General features: G+C 41.3%; 1 protein-coding gene across 11 annotated transcripts in view; it reads right to left on the bottom strand.

Moving 5' to 3' along the window:
• Positions 1 to 12,095, bottom strand: part of RGS6 (regulator of G protein signaling 6) — a 631,284-nt gene that overhangs the window by 208,789 nt on the left and 410,400 nt on the right. For all 11 annotated transcript variants that reach the window (XM_063793003.1, XM_016926311.4, XM_016926310.4 and 8 more), the window contains exon 3: positions 3,381 to 3,480. In XM_063793003.1, coding sequence (XP_063649073.1) covers positions 3,381 to 3,480 — 100 coding nt within the window. The remainder of the gene's footprint in view (positions 1 to 3,380; positions 3,481 to 12,095) is intronic.

Genomic DNA, 12,095 nt, shown 5'->3' with positions numbered 1-12,095 from the left:
CTGAATCTCAAGTCCTTAACAATGCTTAGAAAATAGTGAACACTCAATAAATATCTAAATGAATAAATTTTAAAAAATGAATGACCAAGTATATTGTAAAAAGAACCAGAGTACTTTGGGAGGCCAAGGTGGGCGGATCACCTAAGGTCAAGAGTTCGAGACCAGCCTGGGCAACATGGTGAAACCCTGTCTCTACTAAAAATACAAAAAATTAGCCAGGTGTGGTGGCGGATGCCTGTAATCCCAGCTACTCAGGAGGCGGAGACAGGAGAATTGCTTGAACCCAGGAGGTGGGGGTTTCAGTGAGCTGAGATCATGCCACTGCACTCCAGCCTGGGTGACAAGAGCAAGACTCCGTCTAAAAAAAAAAAAAGAACCAGAGGAAATTTTAAAAATAAAAAATAATTGAAATTACATACTTAAAACCTGGATTAAAGGGACAATTATTTTCCAAAGAAAAGCAGGATATCAAGAAAAGAGAGATACTTCATGGCTCATTTATGAGGCTAGCATAAATTTGATACCCAAACCAGCAACAATGGTAAGAAAAACAACAGATCAGTGTGGCCCGTGAAATAGATACAAACATCTTAAACATCATTGAACAAAATCCAGGAATGTGAAAAACAATATAGTAAAATTACATACATAGTCTATATTATACTATATATTTTACATGAATAATATATATAGTAAAATTTCATTTACGTAAATTTTAAAATTAGAGAACACTAACAATACAAGTATCCTTCATTACCCTAATCTATCTGGGCTCTATTTTGGACTGAATGTGTCTCCTCCAAATTCATATGTTGAAATCTAATCCCCAACATGATGGCATTAGGAGTCCTTTGGGGGAGTTTATGAAGGAGGGCCCCTCACAAATGGAATTATTACCCTTTACAGAGAGGCCAGAGAGCTATTCAGCTTACTTTTTTTTTGAGATGGAGTCTCACTCTGTCGCCCATGCTGGAGTGCAGTGGCGTGACCTCTGCTCACTGCAACCTCCACAGTTCAAGTGATTTTCCTGCCTCAGCCTCCCAAGCAGCTGGGACTACAAGCACGTGCCACCACACCCAGCTATTTTGTTGTTGTTGTTGTATTTTTAGTAGAGACAGGGTTTTGCCATGTTGGCCAGGCTGCTCTCAAACTCCTGACCTCAGGTGATCCACCCACCTCAGCTTCCCAAAGTGCTGGGATTATAGGCATGAGTCATGGCACCCGGCCCCCTATCTAGCTTTCTTTCCACCAAACAAGGATACAAGAAGAAGTCAGCAGTCTACAACCTGGAATGGGCTCTTACCAGAACCTATGATGGTACCTGATCTCAGACTTCCAGCCTCCAGAACTGTGAGACATGAATTTCTGTTCTTTATAAGCCACCCAGTGTAGGGTGCTTTGTTCTAGCAGCCTGAGCTGAGTAAGACAGTACCTGAGTTCAAACAGTGACAGTCTCAATAATGAGCTGGGATACTTACTTCAACTGGGTCTACTTATTTTTTAAGTTAATATACAGTAATATTGACCCTGTGTGTGCGTGTTTGTGTGTGCTGTTCCATGAATTTTGTTGTTGTTGTTGTTGTTGAGACAGAGTCTCACTCTGTTACCCAGGCTGGAGTGCAGTGGCACGATCTCAGCTCACTGCAACTTCTACCTCCCAGGTTCAAGTGATTCTCCTGCCTCAGTCTCCCAAGTAGCTGGGACTACAGGCACGCACCACTACGCCCGGCTAATTTTTGTATTGTTTAGTAAAGATGGGGTTTTGCCATGTTGGCCAAGGTGGTCTCAACCCCCTGACCTCAGGTGATCCCCCTACCTCAGCCTCCTAAAGTGCTGGGATTACAGGCATGAGCCATCATGCCTGGCCTGTTCCATGAATTTTGGCCTATGTTTAGAGTCATGTTACCATCACCACAATCGGTATACAGAACTGTTCATCTGTTCATCATCATCATCTCATAAAACTCCCTCCTGTTGTCTTTTGCAGTCACACTCGCCCTGCAAATGCCAGTTGCTGGAAACCACTGATCTAATCTTTATCACTACGGTTTTGTGATGTATACAATGCTGTATACCTGAAATCACATAGCATGTAACCTTTGAGACTGCTTCTTTCACTCAGAAAAATGACCTAGAGATTAATCCAAGTTGCTACCAGTATCAATAGTTCCCTGGTTTTTGTTGCTGAGTGTGGAGAGACTACAGTTTGTTTATCCATTTACCCGTTCACTGAAGGACATTTGGGTTGTTTCCAGTCTTTGGAGATGATGAATAAAGTTGCTATATTCTTCAGTATACTTCAAAAAAAAGTTGCTATAAACCATTACATACAAGTTTTTGTATAAACACAAGTTTTCATTGCTCTTGGGTGAATACCCAGGAGTGGGATTGCTGGTTCATATGGTAAGCATTGTTTAACTGTGTAAGAAACTGCCAAACTAGTTCCCAAAGTGGCTGCATAATTTTCCATTCATATCACCAATATGTGCGAGTTCCAGTTGCTTCACATGCTCACCACCACTTGGTACCGTCAATATTTTTATTTTTAGCCATTCTAAAAGGTATATAGTGAAAACTAAGTCCTTTGGTTCCTGAATTTTGAAAAGCATATAGGCAGATTAAGAGAATCATCTAAAATGTTATCTTAATTTATTTGGTTACTTGTTTGGATAGCAAAAGATACATACCTAGGTAGTAAAACTATGAAGAAAAACAATGAATTGATTAGTATACAAGCAGATAGTGTTTAGGGAAGTGGATGCAATACAGTAGGTACCCAAGGGGGCTCTAAGATATTGATAATAACGTTCTTTATAAGGCAGGATGGTAGGTACATGTACTGTGTTTTATTATTTTTGAACTACCCATGTGTTTTAATATATTTCACAATAAAATATTTTTAAAAAAAGATGAGCACACAAAGCACAATAAAAGGAATGAAGAAAAATAGTTTAAAACCTCTCTTTCAGGAGGTCAAGTACACTGAGTTAAAAAACTGAAAATAAAAGCATTTTGTAGAATTTGAATATAACACTTTCTTAAAAACCTGTTTAAACTTAATTTCTTTAATATTTCTGTGCTTGTGTGTATCCCACAGGCAAAGTTGCTGATGGGCCACTTTATTAATGGGTTTATTTATTCCCAGCGGCCTCAATCTACATGCACTTGAAGGGCTGGTCATGGTAAGGTCATTCTTAATGATGGGCAACAAGTAGCTTCTTCCTGGAAACTAAGACTAGGATGGGACCTGAGTCAAGAAACACACTGAATGTTTCATTTTTACTATTCACAGATCTTCAGACACCCCTCAGGCCGCAATCTAGACTTATAACTCTTTGGTAGTTCTGACTGTTACCAACACCTTGCAAGGAGGGTGTTACCTGTGACGACACTGGGGATTTTGGAGAGAAAGCTCTTGACTGTTCTGATGGGCACACCCCCTGTCTTGTCATCTTGCATCTTTGTAATGATGTCTTCAATCTGAAAGAGGTTAAAGAAAAGAAGTGTTATTTTCTCCCATAATGTAATTATAAATGGTACCTTTTTAAACAGCCCAAATGTGTAAACATGGATGTCAACAATATATATCACAAAAAGCTCCCATCTAGTTGGTCAATAAATACAGCATCAGTATCTGCTATCTACCAAGTGCTGGGTATAGGGAGGTCTGAAGGTTATACATAGAGCATAAGTCATGTCCTGGAACAAGATCCCAGTTCAACAAGGTATGGAGGAAGAAATACATTAGGATTCTTGATGGGATCCAACATGTAATTTAATGGGTATGTGATCACAGTCTCCTTCTTTTCCAAATTGGGTTTACATATAGGTTGAACCATATGAAATTTCTATATTCAACCCCCACCCCTTCCACAAAGGCAATTTCTTATGGTTCAATATAATATGTTAACATAGATTAACATGCTGCTATTGGGAATTGCAGACAGGGCTACCTTTGGGACTAGAGAAGGATACATCTAGAGTAACATGACAGAAAAACCAGATATGGAAAGCTCTGATCTGAAGAAGTTGGAAAACAGGTCTCAGTGGTCATGGGTGGTGGTGTGTGGATAGCTATTTTAGCCTGGACTAAGGTGGTCAAGGACAGGAACTTCTCCTTTTGGTAAGACCATGCTATCAGGAAAAAAGATCATAGTGGACTGCTGACATCCTACTGGTGAAAACAGAACAGAGAATGGGGATGGACTGATGAGGGTGTAGGTGCCTAAACCGGAAAACCAATTTGTAGCTAATAATTTACGAGCCAGAGTAATTTCCTGAGCAGAAATCTTCAGAACAGGATACAGAAAGAATTCTGTAATAAGGATACATCTTTTTGTTTGGGGAAGGGAGAGCAACTGAAGGGGAGAAAATAATGTTTAGTAGTATCACGTTTTATTTTCCTAACCAATAGAAATATCTTTGAAACACCAGGATGGAGTCTCTGAGTGAGTTCTTAATAGAGGCTCACATCATAAGGCTAGAAATTAGTCTTACAGCTCATTTATTCTAACATACTATGATTGCAACTTGATGATAAGTGATTTTCTTGAAGACACATGACTAATAACTTGTTTGATAGAAATAGATAACTTGTTAGAGGCAAAGTTAGAGCACGGCATAACATCATCATCATCATCATAAATAGCTAAAATATATTAAAAATTTATTATGTGCTAGGTACTATTCTAAGTATTATACACACATTATCCTGTTTAGTCCTCATAATTACTTGATGAAATAGATTCTACTATTATCTCCATTTTTTCATATAAAGAAACAAAGATTTAGTGAGGTGCATCAATCAGGGTAGGGTGGATTAAGTTATGGCAGCAAATAACCCCCCAAATGTCAGTGGCTTAGCACAAAGGTTATTTCTCCGTCATGCTACATGTCTAGTGTAGGTCAACAAGGGAACCCTACTCATTGGAGTTACATCACCTTGCATGTTGCTGGTCAATGTGCCAGGGGGACAAGAGAGAATTCTGGAGAGTTTCTCACTGGGTATTAAATAGTGTAATCCAGAAGTTACATAGAGCATGTTTGCTCACAATCCTTGGCCAGAACTGGTCACATAGCACCACCCAACCACAAAGGAGCCAGGGACTCAATCCTCTGGGTGCCAGGAGGAAAGGGGAACTGAAGATCTGTGATCAACATCAGGGACAACTGCAGAGGTTAAGCAACCTTTGTAACTTTCGCAGGGTCACACAGCTACCCAGGTGTGCAGCCAAGTTTGAATCCAGCCATAGATCCCAGAATGGCATCTAACCCCTGAGCCATTCTGCCTCCCAGAAGATCAGCCAAACAGGGAAACCATTCTCACTGGACTCTTCTGGGTTTCTCTAAGAAGTACTGAGAGTGAGAAAGAATTCTAAGCTCCCAGCCCTTCAGGAGGTAGATGAGTGTTATGCTAGAAAAGACAGTCATTCTCTGAAGACCTGCATTCTGTTAGATGAAAACTGAAGAGGGAGTTTTATCCCAATTCATGTTAATCATCTCAGTTACTGCTGGCCTTTGTCTCCTAAACTCAATCCAACAATTTAGAGCAATTTGAGTATTATTTATTGATCGCCAAGGAGAGCTAGAAAAATGGTCACATTTTCAAGGTAATTTATGCTTTTGATCTAGCATATTATTTGAAACCAGAAGTATCAGTTACATTGATGGTTTCTATGAAAATGGCCAGAAAATCATTGAGAATTGGAAGGAAACCAACAATTCAATTCAGGTAGACCCCTGAGTGGACATTAGATAGTAATTGTTTACACCTCTGCTGCTGCGGGCTGGATTTGAAGGATTGGTTCTGTGACTTCTTTGTCCTCCACTCAGTTTAGTTATTTCGCCACACGACTGAATCTTAGAAGGCTCATTTACTAAAGAGGTCCTATCTCCTTATGTTGGCCCACAATTTACTAAGAGGTATATCACTCATCAGGGGTTACAGCTAGATCAAAAAAACAATCCCCTCAACTAACAGAAAGAAGACTACACTCCAGCAATAGTCTGCAACATCACAGGTGTGGAAGAAGGAATTATTGCCCCCCAGTTCCTGACTCCCCCATGGTATTAATATACACCTGAATACTTGCCTTGGCCCCATAGTGAGCAGCGTCTACCTTTTCCCTTTTGGGTTTGGCCATATGATTTGCCTGGCTACTGGGGTGCTATTGAGTGTGATATGAACAGGGACTTGCTATGTACCTGCATGGCTGTAGTTACTCCCTTCTCTTGCCCTCTTACCATGAGAAGAACATGCCTCAGATAGTTGTTATTTCAAGGAAGATGAGAGACATCTGGAGCAAATGGTACCGAACCCATTGCTAGATCAGCCAAACCTCAGCTGGCCTACAGACTCATGAGCAAGCAATAAAAGTTTATTTATTTTTTATTTTATATATATTTTTTGAGACGGAGTCTCACTCTTCGCCCAGGCTGGAGTGCAGTGGCGTGATCTCGGCTCACTGCAAGCTCCACCTCCCAGGTTCATGCCATTCTCCTGCCTCAGCTTCCCGAGTAGCTGGGGACTACAGGCGCCTGCCACCACGCCTGGATAATTTTTTTGTATTTTTAGTAGAGACAGGGTTTCACCATGTTAGCCAGGATGGTCTCAATCTCCTGACCTTGTGATCTGCCCACCTCGGCCTCCCAAAGTGCTGGGATTACAGGCGTGAGCCACCGCGCCCGGCCATAAATGTTTATTTTTATAGATCACTAAGTTTGAAGTGGTTTGCTCTACAGCAAAGTTATGATACAACAAGGCTCTGAAAAAATGCATTTATCAGAAATTTCTGAAGCCACAAAAAATACTTGACATTCAGTGTCAGTGACTCTTAGAATTGGGGTATCTCTGAATCACCCTTTCTAAGAACGCAGACATTCAATTTATTACCATCCACCATCTATTTTAAAACTCTTAGGGACTATATATACTGTTTCAGGTAGTCCATTTCTTTGTTGTGTCAGACAAATTTTTGACATTGTTGTATTTGATTCTTGAGCACAGTCCACTACAATATCGGGTAATACTCTCTAAAATTCCTTGTCATGGTTTCTGGAGAAGTCCCAAGAGTACAGACCCAATGAAAATTACAAGTGGGCTCTCAGGAACTGATCAAAATCATTATAAGTATTTTCAGAACATCTATTTCATGATCAATACTGCCCTAAGTATTTTAAATAAATTATTTAATTGATTTCCCGGTCATAAAAGTTATTTAATAAAGACATTGAAATTGAGGCTTAGAAAGGTTAAGCAATTTATCCAAGGTCAAACAGCTAGTAAGTGGCAAGGCCAGGGTTCCTACTCACCTCTACCTGACTCCAATGTACAGCCCCTGTTTATCAAATCTAAAGTTCATCTTCTATTTCTCAGACTTTTAGAAAACCTTGGTTACAAAACTTCTCTGAGTAGCGTATTAGGTTCAGCAATGGGGGCAGCTCCTGGAAGGTAATGTTCAGAGGCATGAACCCAGTGAGTGGCCCAGAGCCTGGCTGATCCTAGGAAACTTCTCGCAGCGCCATATGCCAAGGTTAGTGCTTTGTTTGCTGTGGATCCCAGAGTGAGTTCCAGCAGAGCCTGGAGTTAGCCCCTTACACTATACAACCCATTAAATCTTGAGCTGAACATGGCAAATAAAGCTTTTAGTCTCAGTGCCACCTGGTAGTCTCCAAACTCTGCACTTTTCTGCCTCTAGGATTTTCAATTCATTTCTTCCTTGCTGGACAATGAGTATAATTTATTTTACCTTAAAAAGGGGTAACTCTTTGTTCTCTATGGCCTTAGTAGTTGATTAAAAATACAGAACAGAGGCATATATACACAGCGTCTCATCTCCCTCCTTGCATTCAAAACATTTTGCAGGCAGAGACTATTCCTGGATTTTCATTTTCGTTTTCTTAGTTAACATTAGTTGAGTATCCACTCTGGGCCAGGCACTGCTCTAAGAGCTTTATCTTATAAAATTATTGAATTCTCACAGGAGGTAGATTATTATATCCCCATTTTATAGACAAGAGAACAAAGATTCATCTTTGTGTTCTCAACCAAAGCCTGCCAACAACCTTTTCAGACACAAGGCACTTAATACCATTTGCATCGAAGGGAAAGTTTAGCACAGGCCTAAAAGGGCAGAGGAGGATGCAGAGAAATTGATCCAGATAATCAGATTCTCAACCATCTCATGATTTATTTCTGCCCAATGACTGCTGCTGTCTTGCTGTGCAGGGCTCTCTCCCTTTGTCCCATGGGATTGGTTAGATTTATCTTCCACTGGCCGATCACGGCTTGTGGGTCGGGGATGGGGTGATGGGAAGGTATAGAGACTTACGTTTTCCTGACTGTTCAGTTCCTTCTAACTTCTGACATCTTTTGTTCCTAAAGAAGAGCAAAATCAATTCCCTGACATCCTTTAATATGAAGTTCTGTGTCATTAGGGAGGATGTTTGGACTTAAGCGTCACTGTGCCAATCAATAAGCAGGTGGCCCTTATCTGACAGCCAAACGATGCAGAGAAACCACTTGGCCAGCTAGGCTGGTTCTGCCTGGATGGGCCACAGCCACGGGAATGTCCTTCTTCAAGGAGCTCAAAGCTCAGCACTGACAGGCAGGTAAAACATTCTTCCAAACAGCAGGACACTGGAAACCATTATGCCATAGAGTGGGTTTTCTTTTAAATGGGAAATATAAAAAGGTAGACACAATTCACTGAAATAGCCCCAAGAGTGTGCGAGAGGAGTGAGGAGAAGCAATCCTCTCTTTATAAATGGAAGCCGCAGAGGGGCAGTAGGAAGAACATGGTGGAGAACCCAGGAGACTGGCTGGCCTCAGCTTCTCTGACATGCTGTGTTGACCTGGGACAAGTTGCTTCACCTATCTGGACTTCACTTTTCTCATCCCTACAGTGATAGGCCTGGTTGCTAAACTGAGGTTTCTCATTCTGAAACTGGAGACTTCACAAAGTAAAACTCTGTCTGCGAGGGAAGGGCAGGAAAGGAAGCCAGGTCTCTGAGATCTTCCTCTCCATGTTGTCTGTCTTACCAGGCGGATTCTCACAGAACATGTCTCGGCACTAAGAGGTGCAAGGTAGGGGAAGCATGTTGGGCAAAACTGGGGAGTTTCTGATGTTTTCAGAAACTGTGTTGGGCAGATAGCATCAGAAGCCAGACAGAGAAATGACCCGGAGAGGCCCTCACACTGCTCCTTCTCCATGCCTCTTGTCTCTGCTTTGACCTGTGACACTCCTAACAGAAACGACAAAGGGCAATATTAATTTTTTTCTATAAATTCATGATCCAATGAGCTAATTTACTTAGCTCCTTCAATTTTTCCCCAGTGGAGATGTTAAAAACTTAAAGTATAGCAAACTATATTGTGATTGTTTTTTAAAAAAATCTACCACAACTTCAACAAAGACGCAAAGAGTATGCCTCAAGCATGAAGGTTCTTTTTACTGAAGCACTTCATCTTGACTTTGCAATCAGTTGCCTGTTTCTAGCTACTAATGACTGTCACGACAGAGTCTACCTTTCAGCAAAGACCCCTTCTGTTTTGGTGTCTGTGAAGGAGTGCAAATGACTCCTCGGACACCATCTTATCAGCCCAGAGGCAGAAATCAGAGCTGACAAATGATAATCATATTTCTTAATCCAAAATGTGCATGCTTCATTGAGCAGGCTCTGCCCCATATGTGTTCCAAAAGATCAGGCTATTTCTCTTTTTTATTTTTAAAGACACAATGCATTGCGATTTTCAACTTTTGCATGTATTTGTGTGTACGTACTGGCTTAGTGGACATTCACTGAGCACCTACCAAGTGCCATGCACTGTGTTCATTTCTACAGTTATGAAAACAGGTAGAAGACAGAATCTGTTCTCCTTCCTCATGGACTAATACATTTCAGAGTGACTCAGGGAACTAGGCTTACAGTTAAGGCTGTGTTGGAGGCTGAAGCTAAGCTAAGCATGGGTTCCAAGGAGGTTGGCAGTGAAACACTGAGGAATGCCACCATAGGCCTGTGGAAGAAAACCATCATGGCTCCCTTCTTCTTTCCTTCCCTCTTTTATCATCCCATTCAAAGGCTGCAATTTCAATGGCACAAGGGGAATTTGGGGATTCCACCTGCTAACTATGACAATGATCAAAATGCCTATTAATTTGTTTCCGGCTAAGCCTATGTTTGAATCACTGTATCTGTTTAGAATGCTTTTCATGGAAAGTAACCACAACAAAAAATCCAATCTCCAAAGATGGGGGCTGATATTTTCCACATAACAAGCAGTCCATATGTGCGTGGTGCTGACATTGCTGCAGAGGCTCTACTCTATGAACACCAACATCTTGGTCTTTCCCTTGTGGTTGCCTGATGGCTGCCCAGCTCTAGTCATCCCTTCTCTGTGAAAGGTGGGAAGGAGGGGGAGGGGGAACAGCTGCACTCATTCCTTTTATCAGGAAAAGCATATTCCTTCCCAGAAGACCTTAACAGATCACTGCTCAAGTCTCAGGCCAGAGCAGGGTCACATGACTACACTGAGCTGCACAGGAGGTGGGGAAGAAGGTATTTAACTTTTCCAGCCTCTATACCACATGGAAGCAGGGCAAGAGGAGAATGGAAATGGGGTTAACCATGTAACACTGTCTACCACGAGACCTTGCGTTAAACAACACTCATAAAGGATGGTTGGGCAGGCCCTGAAGCCTCTCTGATCTGTTTCCCACACTGCAGCCTATATGATACTCTTAAAAGGGAAAATATGATCATTTAACTCCCCTACCTAAAATCTGTCCATAGTGTCCCAGGGCTTATCCTGTTATAAGCTCTTATTAAACCCTCTATCTTTTCTCCATATCAACGATCGCTCTAATTTGCATTTGTATCACCCGTTAGAGTGGTTTGCTCACCACTGAATCCTAATAGGTACTCAGTAAATATTTCTTGAATGACTACATCAATGAATGAATGAATACATGAATGACATGAGTGCTATATTCTTAAAGAACTTTATCTTGGATTCCAGCATTCAGTGGGACTCAATATATTAAAAGGGTCTTGGAGGTAGTGATGTCTGCAATTTACAGTAAATTTAGCATTTACACTTAAGATCATTTTGCTCTGGGAATGGATTCCATAACAAAAATCTGAAGATTTCATGAACCTTAGCAACAATGTTCAAGGAAAAGCTCCAAAGGCATCCAAGTACCAGTTGAGTGGGGAGCCAGTTCCCCAACGTTCTGTGCCTGACATTACCCAGGGACAGTACCAGGGCAGACGGATGACACAGCATTATTTGTTTTGTCCCCTGGAGGCTTACTTTTGCAGTTTTAATATTGCCATATGGAGTGCTTCATAAATTACTTTTACGGAAAACATTTCATTTTCTTTCATTTAACGGGAGAAAAAAGCAGACAAGAATGACCTTCTAAGTCTGAGATCAAATGGCTTGTTGATACTTTAGGGAAAACGTCTTTCCCCTGAGCTTGGCTGGAATAGCCAAGCTTTAGAAGGCATCATCTTTCTTGTTTAAGAATCTGTTGTTTGCTTTGCAATGTAAGTGGAGCAAGTCCTTGTGGTCAGGCCCTGGACTGAGGAATCTCTGACTGCAGATGGCCAGCAACAGTGCAGATGAAGACAATAGATACTGGCCAATGAAATATTCTAGCAACTGCGGAAGACCTAAAATCCTTTTATTCTAATCTCCTCAAATTACCTGAATTTGAGTGTGTCAACCTCTTCTTGTTGGGAACCATCACTCCTTTACAGAAAAACATGCTGATATTTGGGAACGGTAAATTGTTCAAGGCCAAGTGAGACTGCTGGATAAATGAGATTATTGGCACGAACCAGAGCTGGCTCCATGGATCACCACATCAGCTGGCCAGGGCAGCTGCCAGGGTGGCCCCGGCTCACCTAAGGCTTTAGCTGAGTGGAAGAAGATACAGAAAACGGGGCCATGCCATAAGCATCAAAGTTTAATACACACTATAAAAGGCAGAAAAATGTTCCCCCAAAAGAGATCCATGTCCTAATCCCTGGAATCTGTGAATATGTGACTTCATATGGCAAAAGGGACTTTGAAGATGTGATTAAGGCTAAGG

The sequence above is a fragment of the Pan troglodytes genome, chromosome 15, assembly GCF_028858775.2.
Source record: "Pan troglodytes isolate AG18354 chromosome 15, NHGRI_mPanTro3-v2.0_pri, whole genome shotgun sequence".
Lineage (NCBI taxonomy): Eukaryota > Metazoa > Chordata > Mammalia > Primates > Hominidae > Pan > Pan troglodytes.
This window is presented reverse-complemented; position numbering and strand designations above follow the sequence as displayed.